This window comes from Pezoporus wallicus, unplaced genomic scaffold (genome assembly GCF_028554395.1).
Source record: "Pezoporus wallicus isolate ANWC-B61680 ecotype Strahan unplaced genomic scaffold, APGP_CSIRO_Pwel_v1 contig_6923, whole genome shotgun sequence".
NCBI classification, from domain to species: Eukaryota; Metazoa; Chordata; class Aves; order Psittaciformes; family Psittacidae; genus Pezoporus; species Pezoporus wallicus.
Window position 1 is genome coordinate 2,400,638 of NW_026637289.1, and position 17,425 is coordinate 2,418,062.

A 17,425-nucleotide genomic window follows, 5' to 3' on the forward strand; every position below is an offset into this window, starting at 1 on the left:
TATTGTTACCTGGAGATTACTTTCTGCCACAGTAGAAAATGGTGTTAGGACCACTTGTGCATGAAGCAAAAAATAAATAAATCAGGCTGGATTCATACTTTACATATGAAATAAGTAATGATGCTTTTTTAGTAACATGATGCCGATAAGAAGTTCCCATTTACTTGGCATCATTAATTTCAACATTTTCTATAAATACAAGTCTTGCTATTTGACATCAAAAACTCTTACTGTATTTCAATATTAATAACTTAGTTATATTGGATTTGTAACAACCAAAGCAATCTTACATCATGAGTAGTGAAAAAATTAAGCATTTTCCAAGTTAACTGCAAGTAGAGTTTGAATGAAGGACTTCACAATAGCTGATGGTAAAAAATAAAAATAATAATAAATGAAATAAAATGACAAACAACAAAACTGAAGTATATCAAGTGCACAACATCATAGGTGAATTCCAAACACTTGCTTCCTAGGGTACCCAACTACACAAAAAAAAAAAAAACAACAAACCCAGCCTTCATAAAATGCAATTACCTGCATTTAAATTTTTCATGACGTCTTCTGTTAATATTCCAGCATTTGAACCATGGTAAGCAGTGGCTCCTAGGTAGGACACAGGTTTTTTTTGCCTCCTCAGGGAGATCGCAGCACAAGTGAGTGGGAAGCAGTGAGGTCAGAACCCCTTCTGACCTCAAGGTATCTGGGTCAGTGTGCTCCTGCAAGGGCTCTGAGCCCATCTCCCAAAATGGTGCTGTGCACATAAAGTTGCCACCATTTGCCCAGAAAAAAAGACTTGCCAGCAGTTACATAGGCAGTATGAAGAATCCAGTCTGGCCCTCTTAAGTAAGGGGCTACCACTCTAACCACTGAACATCCAGTGGGGGGTAGGTCTGTGTAAAAAAAAAGGTAGCCCAGAGTGCACACCACATTTGGCAGCTGAATTCCTCTAACTCAGTATCCTGCCCTCAACTGATACCAGTAATTAAAATATGAAAAAAAAATTAATTACAGGACAAACACTTTGCTCCCTAGCATTAGCTGCAGGCACTTAAATATGGCATTTTGGAAGATTATTAGCAAACCAAAAGTATTTAAAAAAAAAGCAGGGGGATTAAGGAGAGAAAGATTTTAAAAGCAACTGTTTTAGTGAAGTCTCTCCCGTAAGTTACTCTAAGAATGTTCTCACAAAAATATCATTGCTTAAGGCAATTTCCCCTCTACTTTGATTTTGCTCTACAACTAGCCTCCAAGAAAATTCTTTGAGGTAATTAACACAATTAAAGGCACAATGATCAAAGCTAACTTAAAAAGAAAAAAAAAAAAAAAAGTAAGTTTAATGACTGAACTCTTTACCCTACTTTGTTTTATGAATGTATCTTTTATCGTAACTTAAGACACTACAAAATAAATTGCAGCTTGGCTGCAATAGCCACACAAGGGAAAACACAATTTAGGTTTGTTACTCCCTCTTATTCATAAATCAGTCTCAGGCTCAGTTTAAACACAAGCCAAATATGACCTAAACGTATGACATCTTCAACAAGTAATCATATTTGAGAAGAGGAAAATAAGTATTGGTTCAACCCCCACAACCCATATGCAACCAATAAGGTTACCTTTTTACAATTGCATACAATTATATAAATGCATGAGATATAATCTAAGCAAGGGGAATACCTACTGAAATCATAATATGAAATTAACACCAGTAACTGTTGTAAAACTAAATGAGGCACTGAGAGCTTCATATATGGAAATTTTGGAAACAACGGACAAAATACAGAGAGAGGTTTCACAGAATCATAGTCATAGATTCTATGAAACCTATCTCTGTACTGTGCCCCTCAACAACTTCACAAAGCAGTATGTTTCAATGTGCCTTAATCTTTCTCTTCCAAAGCTGACAGGAGAATATGTTTCTGGTGATATCTTCTAATTGTCCAAGTTACTGCCTGAAATGCTGGACACAGACCAGAAATCGAAGGCAAAACAGCAGTTTTGTTCAACGGAGCAGCCTACAACAGCCCATGAGAGAATTATGCAGCAAATATTATCCTTCTCCACTGCTAACATAGTAAAAACTCCTCAGGGAAGAGCTTAACTCACCTGTAACTTAATTTAAAATTTAGAGATTTAAACCCCCAAGTAATTAATTAAAATAATCTAGATCTCTCATGAAAGAATAATTCATCATTCACAGGGGAGAGAAGAATTTAAAATTACTTTCATCAACAAATGATGACATTTTTGAGATAATCTAATGCAAAATTCCATTTTTAAATAAAATCACATCAGGTATGGAAACACAATAGGGTACCCACAGTTACACTTCCTTTTGCCATAATCAGCCGGCAGGTTTCTGCCTTTTGTGTCTCAGGAGTAAAAATAAATTAAAAAATATTCAATGGTTTGTGAAATCATAAAAATCATAAATAGGGAACTGAGAGTTTAAAACGAGGTTACCCTCTCTCTCTCTCTTTCCCTCCTCCTCTCTCTTTCTAGAACTAGACCAGCTCTGAAAGGTTTATTTAGCATTCGGGAAAGGAGGAAAGGATTTCTCATTCTTGGTATAGAAGTGTAAAATAAAATAAATCTCCAAATTACTCATAACAAGGCAAGGGTTAAACATATATAACATTTAAGCATCTGCTGTCTTTAACAATACCTGTTTGGAGGCAGAAAACAAATAAAACTTGCAACATCATTACGTCCATTTAAAAATCCTAACCAACAAAAAAAACCCAAACACTTCGGAAAACGCAAAACTACACTCACTCTCAGTAACTAGCAACACCATTCACAGGTTTCATACGCTTGTATGACATTTTATAGTATGGCAACAATAATTCATGGAGATTTAAAATCTTAATATGGCCTCAATCTTCTTCAATGTACTTTCTTGCTTTCCTAATAATTATATTCATATAAGGGCTTTTGTCTCCAGATTTAAGCCATGGCATACAAATCTTTAAAGCATAAAGATACTGGTTTATACAACAGAGACTTGCTTTCAGCTTTCTTTGAAAAATAGATTGAAAAATGTTTCTTAAGGTCTAGTGACAGTAGTTGGTAAGCAGGTAAATTACTTGTGAGCTTAAACAGATTTTCTTCACATTCTTAGGACAACGCTACTGCTTCTTAAGAACACTTGCTATTATGGTTCCTGTCTACCACTATTTATCATAGCCAGAGAAAATGAGGATAAAGGCTTAAATGGCAGATTTCCTAAGGCATACCAGTGCGTACATGCTGCCCAAACTGCTCAGTAGATGGTATTTGTTTACACACAGCTTCACTGCATGAGAACATGAAAACAGCTTTCAATATTTAATACCTACATGCACACCAAGGTAATCTGGAGCACTGGTACCACCCAGGGACAATATATTAATCCAGACTTGGTATTTCTAGCAAGTCAGTCACTTGGCAGTTACAATGGAAGAGGGAATGAGAGTGAAACAATTCTAGTTGTAAAGACACCTCAACTTCAAGTTGCAATGCATGTTTAATTCTTAGCAATTATCTGAAAAAGTTTTTTTGGATAAATTAAGTATTAGGAAGATGAGATATCTGAAAGAACACTGTGGACTAGTGACTGAGACCTGTCAAAATTAGAAATCAAGGCCCGCACATGAAAGCACATTCAAAGGAGGTAACTGCATGCCCTAATCTTATAAAGCAGACCATCTGTTCAAGCAGAACAAGATATAACCCATCCCACTTCTGGGTCTACTTTGAATCTGATACAGCGCTATACTGTCAACCATTTACATTCATGCAGTTATTAGGTATATATTGCGGTTGTAAACTGATTTCTTACAATAGATATCCATACTCTCAGCTGGTCGTTGTGAGAGAAGGTGTAGAGAGCGAGCCTGCCTCATCACCCAGGTAGCTCCTCTCAGCTTGGAGCCCGGGGCGCGTGGAAGGCAGTGGAGGGATACATGCACACCCACTGCAAATCTCATTTTTGCTCTGGGAAGTACCAACACCTCACACTGCAGGCTGGCATTCACCAATAATGCTATGCTCACATTCATTATAAAAACCAGCCTCTTGAAGTTTCATTCATAGTGTTCTGCTACTAGAACTTAATCATTCCCTGAGAAGCCCTGGTAAAAGACCTAAAAGATTCAAGGGAACTCCTAAAGTCTAAAAAGTAGAAAAGGAGAAGGTGAATATTCAGTTAGTATTTTATTTGAAAATAAATTAAAACCAGGAAAACCTAACTTCAGCTCTTTCAAAGTGTCAAAGGAACAAGGATGGCCAAACCCCATACCCCTACTCAAACGCGCATTATATGTTAAGACATACACTACAGATCCCTCCCCACCAAAAAATCCACAGGCAACAATACGATCTTAAGTGATTCAAAAACAAACAAACAAGCCTCTGTTCCTGTTGCTATAAAATAACACATAATACTCTTTTTTTTCCTCTGATGTCATCTTTGTAACATTATTTTGGAATTTGATTATTTTAAAACTTGGTTGCTATGACAATATAGTCATTACATGGATTCAGTTTCTACTTTCCAACTGGCAAGACTATTTGTTTCAGTTTTATGAAGTTGTATTATGAACAAAACCCACAAAATATACTGTAAATTCTAATAGGAGAAACTCTAAGGCCTTCAATTCCTTGAATAAATATGTACCAGAAGAAGCGCTTCCCCCCAGTTACCCTAAAGGTCTCTGTTACTTGAGCTTCCTCAAATCTTCTGAGCCTTATTTCTGAAAACAGCCTTTTCACATTATTACTCCTACTGATAGATGACAACTGATTTCTGGCAGAGCCTTTCAATAACTCCCATACTATATGAATTTACAAATAGCACCAAATTCTTCACGTGTACAATAAAACATGGAGTATACATCCTCCCCAGTATTTCAGGCTTTAATAATCAGGGACCAAGAACGGATGACTATTTGATCTCTCGGCCCTTTACACGTCAACCTCACCTCCACAAGGCAACACACACGTTTTTCCTGTAGATTAATTTTTAATTACTGAAATATATCATACCAGACGGATTCACATTCAGAAGTTGACTTCTAAAAGAATATGAACCTCATAATGCAGCATTAACATCACTGAAATCTTTTTAAAGTATGCACACAGCATATCTTCATCTTCACAAACCACATTAAATGAAAAGCAGTTGGGAATTAGAGACAGAAAGGCTACTGGGATAAAAACTTTCCCCTGCATCACAAAGTGCACAGAAACTACACTGACATATCACAGAAAAACACAGTCTGAGAGTTTAAGACTGATTTAACACAAACACAGTGCATCGGGGGGGGGGGGGGGGGGGGGGGAAGGGGGAATCACTAATGAACATATATGCTAGCACAATAATTTTTCAGATGTGCAGAAGAGATGATTTTCCACTTGTCATCACAAAGCCTTGCCTTGTGTATTTGGCCTAACAAGTATTCCATTTAGTTTATAACAACTTGAACTTTCTGTTAAGTCTGATTAAAAGCAGTCTTACCTAATCAACTAATTATGGTGCTTCTGCTACTGGCTAATCATTCAGATGACAACCAGACACAAAGTGTTTTGGCATGGAGCATTACCCTCAAATTGCCTTAATCAGGACTACGTATTCACAGTATGGGCCTACACAGGCACATCCTATTACAGATCCAGACCGACTTTGTGATTGAAATACAGAAGTTTTCTTCTGTTTTTTTTTTTCCCCCTTGGTTTTTGTTTGGTTTTGGTGGTTTTTTTGTTGTTGTTGTTTTTTGTTTTTTTTTCTAAAAAAGTGCAATACGTAAACCATTTCAAGGACCAGTGACAACAAATAGATGTACTAACCCTTTGATTATGATTATTTTGTGGGGTGTGCTGGACAGGCAGTTAATGAAAAAGATAGCGGTCATTCCAGCAAATTTGAACCATGAGTGTGAAGATTAAAGAGAAAAAAAAAAACAAAACCAAAATCCAACAAACCAAACCAAAAGTTGTTACAGGGAATGATTTTTTTTAGAGTTCAAGTTCCATAAAATTAATTCATTTTCAGCATACTCAGTGGCATCTATCAAGCCAATCAATTCATGGTTAAAGGACTGCTCAAGTAACCACCAATAAAAAATAATATCTGCTTGATTTTGAAGAAAGCTCCTTCTAAAAGGAGCACTTTCGGAAACAAATTTGAGGCAAAGGCTATGGAGTTTGCTTGTTTGTGTTTTTTAACTAGAAAAGTAAAGCTAAATCACTAGTTCCAAGGTACGACTTCTTTCCCTAAGTGGAAGAAGAAAAGGGGAACAAAACAAACTAGATGTTTACCATACACTTCTATTAAGAAACAGAAGGCCTGCCTTTGTTTTACCCCAAAATGGAAAAGCAGCTATGGAAAAGAACCAACTAGTGCTATTTTGAAGAAACAAACTGGAGTAATGAGAAAGCAAAATGAAAACAACCATCACTTCTCATTTAAGTGGAAAAGAAATGAGAAAGTTGAACAAAAAAGCTGGAACCCTGATGATTCTTTAGGAATAGCTGAGGATTGAAGAAAATATGACTGTGGCTTACCTGAAAAACCTCAAGAAGGCTGAATAGGTCCTAGAGTTTATCAGCTAAGTAAAGTATTGAGGCAAATTTCTAAGACCATCATATCATTAGAAGTAAAATCTCGAGCATGTGTTTGATAAAAGCTCACATATAATGAGTCTTACCAGTTTTCCTACATGATCAGCTTTTCTTTCCTAAAATGAATCTCTCATGCAGCAGGAAAAAATAAAAAAATACTTAGCTAAAGTGATTGTCAATGCCAAAGAACTGGCAGGGACAATTCAAGGGCAGCAAAGCAGCTGCTACAGATTTTAAACAATTTTTGTAATTTTTAAATTCATGGTGTTCCTTCAGTCTGTCAGGTTTGTCTCTAGCAGAAGTTCCTCTAGGGCAAGCACTGCAGATAGTCTGACTACCCTGAGGGTAAATAAGACACTCAGATGTGGGGTAAAGATATTAATAATTTAAGCCAATGGTCTGTCACCCCTAGGAGAAAGCAGTAGTGCAAGTATAGAAACAGCTAACTCCAGAGCTTACCTCTGTCCTTTGTGAACTTTGTATTTTCTGAATAGATTTACAAAGCGTTGTAGAGGATACAGTGTTACCCATGGTTGTTGAAGGAGTTCTGAAAATGCTCATGGAAACTTGTTAATGGGGTCTCCTGCCACTGTCAGGGCCTCCAACACCAGCAGATGCATCAACTGGGAGGCAGTATCAACAATAAAGTTGGAGGAGAGAGTAAGCAGGGGAGAACACATTTTGTAAGCTATAAAATACAGACATCAGAAAGAGTAAAACCCCTAGGAAAGGTACTTTTTCCATTATTCTTGTAAGTAAACTTACCATAGATAAATAGAAGATTCACTGAGTGAAAACTGTTGCCAGTGACGCAAACATGAATTTTGATTACTCTTTGATATTACCTCTCATTTGCGCTTTATATAAAGCCATACTTGGTAACCCTCTTCTGGGTTACAGAAAGAATTATTTTGAAACTATTTCTACACATTAAGTACTCTTTTCCTGTACAGAGCAAACATTGACATAACAGTCAGTCACTGGTACATTAAACTTGGTATTTGATATTCACATTCATCGCCAATCAATTGTATTTGAAAGCAGGAAAGAACAGATGTGAACTTTACATATTACCTTTATTTTAAAAAAGGCTTAGTCTTCTGTGTGCCTAAAGTTAAACCAAATTTTCCCTAGGTGTGGTATACTATGTTCTTATAAGAGTGACTGGCAGTTGGATCTGTTCATTACACATTCAGTTTTTTGCATGCTTGAAACACAAGCTTAAGAAATTCCAAGAGATCTTTCATTTAATCAGGATGAGTTGTCCATGAAATTCTGCTGAAATCTTCATACTCATGTTCCTTATGAGAAACACTAGAAATTATCAATATCATGACAGCATATTAGTTTTCATTGTGAATAATTCTATCAGAAAAACCCAAATAGCATCATCACTTACTGAATACAGTTCACCTACTGAGACCACCATATACACTGAAATAAAACATTCCTCATAAACACAGAAACCTGGATTCAACATAGATGCTTAAAAGGCAATCACTGCAAAAAACAATTATTCAAATGCAAGATAATTTAATTTGCAGCCTAGCTTTAGCACATCCATACTGCAGATTTATTACTCGATCCTACTTTGCTTATGGTGACAAAATATTCAGCAAAACTGGGTATTGTACCATACAACCAAACAACCATTGCATAAATTCTTCCACACAAATACTACCAGGAAATGACAAAAACTCAGCACCACTACAGCTGAAAACTAGCTGTTTACTCAGCAGTTCAGCCTCTCCCAACCCATGATCACGTCAATGGCTTGGCTGTCTTGTCTTCTTGAGCTTGAGTTTACTAATCAGGAGTAGGGAGAAGGAAAGATAAAAAAGGAAGGGGAAAAAAAGCACCAAACTTAAACACTTCTTTACTCCTTCAGAATGTCTTCATCACTATATTACATTTGCCCACTACGAGGGTATCAGTGGGCATCAAAGAGGAAGGCTACTACAACTTAAGACTGTCAGCTTACCTTACTCAGAATACTATTGTATACATGTCAGACTTTTCAGCTTAGGTTCCCAATTGTTTTTTTAATATTATACACACACACACACGACTGCTCACATACTTTACCTTCAAGAATGAGATTCTCACTGCCAAACTCAACAAAAATGAAATGTTTTCTTAAAAAAAAAAAAAGTTAAGGCCCCTTAAATGTGAACTGTGAAGCTCAAGCCCAAGTGTAAAATTTTGGTGTGACTCTCATCTTCTGGAGCCTACTGACAGCTGTTCAAAAGAGCAGTAATAACTGGCAGAGATGAGCATTTAAGTATATGAAAGTAGTGGAGAAAATTAATAAAAAACATATAGGAATGGAACTTTTGCAGGAAGAGAAACAAAAAACTAAATTTGAGCTAAAGAACAATCCCATTCCACCTTACTACAGTGTACAGTATGAGTGTGACCTACAAAAATGGATTCCCTTTCCCTTAACTGTACAAGTCTATACAGAGTGACGGCTAACTGAAGACCACAGTGACAGCTACAGGTACAAGGAAGACCATGGAAAGAATGAGATATAGAAGGAAATTTTTCAGTCTGTATATGAACATATGATGGTTTAATTTCTTCCATGTTTTTTAACCTTCAAAAGTTAACTTCTGTGATACCTCTTTGAACAATTTGTCAGTTCATTCAGCCAAAATCCAGAACAAACTGATTTTTGATGTCTAAGAATGGTTTACTTGATGGTGAGTATGGTAATAGGATAAGTTTCTGCACAGGGTGAATCAATACAAGAATTTAACTCCAATGCTTCAACTGTCTCTCTCCTGAAAGCATCCCTGTTTCCATCAGCTATATAGAATGCTTTCCAGGACAAACGCAAACTTCCTAGAACCACCAGTATTTCAGTAATTTTGCAAATAATTTCAAACATATCAAGCAGAAAAAAATGTTTCTGTGTTTCTGGCATCACGACTAAGACTTTTTGCAGATGTCCCTTGCATGCTAGCTTTGGTGTCCTGTGTTTCCATGAAGTCCAACAGATCTCTGGGGTAAACATAGGAAGTGACATAACTGCTGCTGCATACCTAATGTCACAGGCATTCTGACCACAACTACAAAAAAAAACAAAGAAAAAGGAAAAAAATCACATCTCTCTACCACAAAAATATTTTGTACAAAGTGTTACAGCAAGCTGGAAAAAAATAGTAAAATTTAGTGAATGCTAATGTGTTTCAACTTCTGATCCAGCAACAGCGGGAAAGGGCCTTTATGCCCCCAAGGTCCATTACAGATTGAGCAACTCAGTAAAACTTAAAAGACTGTAGTAAGTTTTTGGTTTAGAAGCTGTAAATTGACCAGACCCCCTGCTTGTCAACTTGCATATCCAGCCGCTGGCTGTTCTCAGAGAAAGTTACCTCATCAGCCACTACCAAGTAAACAAACGCATTTTTCTAGCCCAGGAAAAAAAATAATTGATTAACATTTGAAACAAGGGTCTAAAAAGCTACTCACAGTCAGTCACAGCACCTACAGTTATAAAAAATTATAGCTTTAAGGCCACCATTCTGTTAAGACAAAATATAAATTGGCAACAGTAATTCTATCAACAGCAGGTTGGAACAAATCCCTAGGTCTGCGCTGAATCAGTCATCCACATAGGAGGGCAAATGCATGCCGCATCTGAAGTTACAAGATACATGTTACTGAAATGAGCCATCTCAAGCTGGCAGAGAAACAGAACTATCAGGAAACCAATGTTATCAGTCATTATAACTGAAAAGCATGTAATCTTGAACCAATTCTGGACTACATTTTATGTTTGGTGCTTAAAATGGCTAGAGATCTACATGGAAAGGGCTACAATGGAACAAAACCTGGTCTATCGAGGCTTTTTATTTCTGTAATAATCCAGGAAAACCATAACTAAGTCTACTACGTAAGCATTTCCTACCAACAAACAATTCTGACAGAACTAAAATGTAATTATTCCTCTCACATGCTAATGACAGAATGGCTAGAGCTAAATGGTATCCCATAATAATTTTGCGTGTATGAAGTGCTCCATTTCATTTAGGGATATTATAAAAATGATGCATTGGCTGTAACATTTACTGTTTACAATCTGCAGCAAGCTATACCCTCCTCAAGGGAGATTAAATAATCAAGAAAATGTTATACACGCTATGTATTCAAGAAAAGTAGATCGCTGTGCCAATTACAGATTCTTTCCTACATTAAGAAAGACATATGCTAGCCTAGAAAGGAGGAGGGAAGAGAAGGGAGGAGAGGAGACTGGAGATCCGTTTGCTTCCCAGCTGAAAAGAGGTCATATGTTCATGTAGTGAAAAGTTTTCCTTTAGTCCAACAAAGCTTGAAGAGAAAAAAAATTTAAATAGTAGTTTTGAGGAGCTGCTAAAAACACATCATTATAGGGAAGGAAAACTGAAAGCTCTGAAGAACCAACGCAGTGACTCACAGGACTAAAAACATAAAGATCCAGAAGCAGTTAGATTGCAATTTTATTTCCAGAGTATCCATTACAGGCTAATACTTCAATGATAGCATTTGTTTAAATTATTCTTTATTAATATTGCTATGCACCACTTACCATTCAAAGATCACACTGATCGATACAGGCTGTAATGAATGAAGTGTCACACCTCTACAAAACAGATGCTACATTATTCGTTTTACAGATAAGTAAATGCAACAAAGAAAAATTAAGTGACTTGCCCTAGTCAGAGAGCCAAAAGCACAGCTGTGAATGTAATCCAGATACCACAGCTCCCAATGATGTGCTAAACACTAGACATTAGCTTTTCTAAAACGAAATGTAACATTTCTTTCAAATTTCATCCTCTTACAAGTCTGGCAAAGCTAGTTCTAAGGATGTTCATTTCATGTGGCTGACACTTCAGAAATCAAAAATTTAAAAATAATAAAAATAAAAGAAAGATAAACTTGACTTCACTGCACAGATTACAGAACTCCCAAATTCCTCACTGTAGGGCTCAGTTACCCATCTCTGCCCTCCCAAGAGCAGTCAGCAATAGCTCACAGATTTAATGCTGCAGGCCAGGCACAGGCTTGCTAGGAGGTATCAGGATCGCACATCATCCCAGAGGAATACCTGCTGCAGTCCTGACTCATGGAAGGCACTTACACCCAGGAACTGCCACCGCCACATCCAAACAAGAGGAAGAAATGGATGGGATCATCAGAGAAATGTATACTGCCCCAACAGCTGTTTGTCCACCTGTCCTGTCTCACAGTTACCTTGACGCCGCCGTTTTTAAGTCAGCACAAGTCTATGTGTTGCAACAGCCTAGTGACCCAAAGGTCAGCAAAAGGTTAAAAATGCTCATCAGTACTCCTATTACAATAAAGGCTTTCAGTGTGGTAGCAATTATGCCTTATTCCGTCTCAGCTCAGAACCTGTTCTGTGCAGATAAAGCAGAGGGGTTTCTACCAATGCTTGAGAAACCCCTAATGGTCTGAGGAAGACTTCAAAGGCTAGCAAAGCATTTAGACACAAAAAACACTGATGACAAAATGCCACCAGTCAAAGAAAGTTAAAACAAAAATTAGTATCGCTTAGAGATGACAGAAAGCACTCATAATTTGATTGTCACCACTTACAACCTCAAAAATAAATGAATAGAAACTTGAGAAACAGCACGTGTAATTAATCAAATTTACTGCACAGATTTTTCAGATGTTCTCAAACAGAAAATCTCCTTAAGTGTTGGAGCACTTAATATTGACATATACAGTACTTATGCATTCACAGTCTGAAAGGTTAGAGTTGCAGAGCATACCAATCACTTCAGTTTTAAAATAAATAAATAAATCAATCACCAAAAAACATATTTCAGCTACCCACACCTTAAAGCATTTTTCTGAACAAGAAACCTCTGCTACTTGATAAGGAAGGGTAGTGAGGCAGAGATTGAAAAATCAAGACCTGTTTCCCAAGCTGCTATAGTAAGTCAGAGCATAGATCTCAGACCTACAACTAAAATCAATCCCATTTACAGTCAAACATACAACAGTCAAATTTCAGAAAGAGGTTAAAATTATTAAGAAAGGACAAGGTCAAAATTCACTTCATTGCAAAATCATACCGTAAATGAAGGTGAGATACAATTTGTGCATTGCAACAGGTGTAGTAAAACTTGCCAGCAAGAAATTAACTCTTCTTATAATACAAATGTAATTTGTATTGTACAAATGTACATTGTAAATTTATATTTACATTGTATTATCAATGTAAATATACAATAATACAATGTAAATACACTGTAAATACAAATGTACATTGAAAATGCATCTACAACGAAGCCTTTCCATGTTTTCATCTGGCTTTACTGGTATTTCTAAAACAAGGGCATGCAGTTTCAGTGAGTAAATAATGACTTCTGTTTCCAACACAACACATCAGGTTTGCAGTGTACTTTGAAGCATGTATGAATTTAAAAAAAACTAACAGACTCAGTCCTGCTGACCCTGTGTATGACTATTCCTAGAAGTGTTCCACAATAACCAAGCTTACAGAATTAAGCCTGAAGCAGTCCACTTAAAACAACAAAACCCACACATCACAGCTCCACCACAAAACCTCCAACCATGCCCCAAAATACTCCATTTAAACTTAATTTGCAAATAAGCCAGTAACCGATACATACTGAACATACTCTTTAAAGCTGTAGGTCTCTATACTTCCACAACTACAGTGGAAGCTTAAGAGCCCAAATATATTGCACTTAGGTCCTCCTATTCCCTACTTTCTATCAGCTGACCTTAAAGTGGGACCCAAAGGCAGAAAAACCCCTATTACCCCTCCTCTTAAAAAGGAAAACCAAAAATCTTTGCTAAGCTTATCATAATATCACAACCTTAATTAATATACAATTCAACAAAATCCCCTCCAACACCATTTTTAAAGCTAGGTATTTTCCATTTTTATGAATAAGTTTATTTGTTTCTCCATAAAAGTCTACTTAAAGCCAGGATCTAAATCCCTCTCCCCCAAATAATGCTTCTTTTAAAAGCTATGTTTGCCCCCTGTACTCCTTTTGTTCACTTAAGACAACAAAATCTAGAGAGCTTCAAAAACAAATCTTGTTTTTACATCATTAGACCATAACTCTCAAGCCAACAAGGACCACTATACAGTTAGAATTTTTATTCCTTTAAAGAAAAGCAGAACGTTTGTTTTGAATAAATGTTAATTTCTGCTTTACACCAATTCAGAAATACTGTGCGTATCAAATGTGGGTTCCATTAACATCGTTGTATTTGTGGTTACAGCAAAACCAGTTCTATCAAACAAAAACCACCCCCCAGAAAAAACCAATGCCCCTGGAAAAGGGCTTTTTTTTTTTTTAATTTTGTTAAGCCTCTGGCATTTTACTATTAAAAAAAAAAATCACCAATGCTAATCAGTTCTTGTTTTACAGTCAAAGAAAACACTGCCAAGCAATCCCAACTCCTGCTTATTGGCAGGAATGCAAGTCTTCCATCAGTTTGCCTTAAAAATGAAAGGGTGGATGACCAGCTTAGCAACCCTAAAAATCTCAACAATATACAAAACCTCACAGCTCCCAGCTGGGTGTTCCAAAACAGACAATGTTTTCTAAAGCCCTTAGTAACCAAAGTACACAGTTCAGAGCAGTGTCATTTTCAGCTTTTAGGTTGATTAGCTCTGCCGGGCTTTCTTCCACGATTTCATTGCAATACAGTTTTAATATACAGAAATATGTAACTGTTAGTGAGACATACTCTGTTATTTAGGGATTATTTGCCTTTGTACATCGCGTAGGGAAACTCATTCGCTGCACCTGGCATTACAATGCAGTAACTCCCGAGTGACAAAGCGTAACGGAAGGGAAAACTTGTTGCGGGAAGCAAACGAAGGCCCTGATGGGGAGCGATGACCACCGCGCAGAACCCCACGGCTCACGGCCGGGCTACCCAGGGGGCACACCAGTCATAGCACCGGCGCGGCCGCTCTGGGGAACCCACCCGGCCGCTCGCGGGCCCGAGAAACGATTCCGAGCACCGAAACCGCCCCGGGCCCCGCTCCTGACAACCAACCAAGCTCAAAACTTCCCAGAAGTTTTGAGGCGACTCCGGAGGGCTGCCGGCGGATTCCATGGGCCCCATCGCCCCGAACCCCACAGCCGGCGGGGCGGTGGACTGCCTTCCCCGCCGGACCGGGCACTTACCGGGCGGTGTCGAGTAGCGGATGTTTGGTGCCCACCAGCTTGCGGACCTGCATGGCGATATTGCTGAGCTCGTCACTCAGCAGGCATCGCAAACTCATGAAAGACGTCGGGTACCCCACGATCTTCTCGGCCTCCGACACCACCTGGCTCCAGGGTGGGCCGCCCGACGCCAGACCCCGCAGGCAGCCTGGGCCGCGGCCTCCGCGCCGCAGCAAGGCGCCCCACATTCCCCCCACCGTCCCGGGGAGGCTCCCGGCGCCGGCTCCTCTCTCCTGTTACTCGCCCCGGAAGGGCCCCGCACACCAGGCAGCCGCGAACAAGTCCCCCTCCTCGCTCGCTGCGGCCAGAGGAGAGCGCCACCGCACCCGCCGTCAGCGGTCGGCTGAGCCCCGGACGGCGAAACCTCACGGCAGCCGCGCTGCCGGCCCGTATTCCCCCCAGACTGTGCGGCAGCGGCCGGAGAGGGCTCATTGTACCCTGGGGGCAGCCATCTTGGGCGTCGCAAAAACACGCCAGGCCGTAAAGCGAGGGTAAGGAGGTACTCTCTTCCCGCTGTCACCTGGCTTCGTCGCCGGGCGTCGGTGGTGGGTTTGGGGGTGCTGGATGAGGGTGGTGAGCCTCTGGGAAAGGAGCTGTAGTACCTTTAGGGTTTGTCTGCCCTTTTTTTCATCTTTAGCTCTTGCACTGGGTAAAGCGCTGCTGTCTCTAATCCCTGTTTTGTGCTTGTCGCTTTCCAGAGAGCGTGTGCGGGCCGGCCATGGCAGAGGGCCCAGCTGGAGTGGGAGCATTGCCCGCCCTGGGCCAGGGCTCTTTGCTGGCAGGGGGTGCCTCACAGAAAGGAACGTACGCTGCACTGCGGCTATCGCTGCAGAGACCAACTTCACACATAAAGTTTGCAACATGCAGCTTCTAACTACACAGTCATGCTTCCTATTTTCGTAATTGCAGTGTATGGGCAGTCTTGTCCTTTGCCATAGCTGTTTGGGTTAAAGCACCAGCAGTCCTTGCTTACCACATGCCCTGCCCTTCCTTGTACTTCTGTCTTATGGTACTCTTCTGTGACACAGCTGAGGGGTTTATGAGCAGCCTCCTTGTGAGCTGAGGAGATACACACATGCACAGTACACACGCAGTATGCTAGAGATAACTTGCAGCCAAATGGTTAAAAAGTGACAACTAATTTTGAGAACCCAGCTGAAGACTTCTGGGTTCTGCAATTCTGCAGTGTGGTCTATGGGATCTCATGTAGTCTTTCATTTATTCTGGGCATACCTATCACTGATGCCTTTTTGCAGCTACATGCACCCAAAGATTTTGTGAATTCAGAAAATGGATTTTCTATACCCCAGAGGAGGAAAAATCACTGACCATCTTCAGAAATTGGATTTATGTGACTTCCTCAATTCCACAAATACTCCAGCAAGAATGTGATTTGTTTGGTCTTTACGAACACTTTTATCCATTGCTCCTGTAACTTCTAGGCTTTGTTGCAATGAATCAGGCAGAATTCTGATGAGAAAATAGTCCCATTGGCTAGATTCTTGAGAAAATGATGGTGTTACACTTCTTACTTTTACAAAGACAAGATACCTGTCATTTAATTTTGTTTGTATTATTCCACATGATTAAAAAGTTACATTGGAGTATACTGTCAAAGAAAGTGCAAATAGAAAACAACTCCATTACAAAGAAAGATGATGAAGTGCAGTCCCAGAAAGCGCAAATAACTCTTGAAGTTACAAGGGGGAAGCTGCTAAAAGGAACATCCATACCTGTTTCCCATGACAATGGCAAGGTATTTATTGTTCTTTTGCCTGAGATGACTCAAAATGGGTACCAAAATTGTAAAAGTTACTGTCCTAGGGAAGGGGGTTTGACTGTCAAGACAACAACAGCTGTACATGCCCATGGCATCTCATAAGCAGCTTCTCGCAAACTGAAGAATGATAAAAATGGAATGGAGAGAACTTGCAAAACCTGGAAAGATGGCAGGAGCTCTAAGGTTCTGCTGTCAAATCTTCACTTTTGTGCTGCCTTCACTTTTTGTGTTGTCTCTGAGAGAATAAAGCTTTGATTTGAAGGAGCTGCCATTCAGTCAGTTGAGATAGCTAGTGTCACAGAGCAAACTGTTGCTAAATAGGGAGTTTCAGCTCATAAACACAGTCTAAAAATGACAGGATGCAATGGCATGTTTCTGTGCAGAAACACGAAGTTAATGAAAATTGCTGAAGGGATGCACTTAAGAGGCCTACCAAGGCACCTCATCCTGTAATGGTGATAATTCCTTGATTAATTTCCCAAGGCATATCCATTCTTGCACTCAATGTGGCAAGTGTTCTGTGAAACACAAACATGATTATGCAATTAAAGTCTGCTTAAAATAATACATACAAACTGAGGAGAATGAGGGTTCTATGAGCAGTAAACCTACCATCTCCTAATGTGCAAGACTGGGTTTTCAAAATCACTGGTCTTTGTGTTGCAGTCTAAGAAACTGAACCCTTCATGTAGAATTCTCCTAAGTCTGAATGGTTTAGAACTAGGACAAGACCTTTGATATCCACAACATCTCACACTGCCACTAGGGCTTCCTCAGAGTTCACCAGCAGTGGGTTGATGTTCTTCAAATGCAGCAA

The 17,425-nt window shown here is 39.2% G+C and overlaps 1 protein-coding gene across 3 annotated transcripts in view; it reads right to left on the bottom strand.

The window, feature by feature from the left end:
- The window catches only part of PDSS2 (decaprenyl diphosphate synthase subunit 2), a 119,318-nt gene extending 104,130 nt beyond the window's left edge, over nt 1–15,188 (bottom strand). The window contains exon 1 of one of the 3 annotated variants that reach the window (XM_057404707.1): nt 14,790–15,188. In XM_057404707.1, the coding sequence (XP_057260690.1) occupies nt 14,790–15,016 (227 nt within the window). In that variant the 5' untranslated portion in view covers nt 15,017–15,188. The remainder of the gene's footprint in view (nt 1–14,789) is intronic. The other 2 variants (XM_057404706.1, XM_057404705.1) reach the window with 2 other exon arrangements.
- Between the last annotated feature and the right edge of the window lie 2,237 nt (nt 15,189–17,425).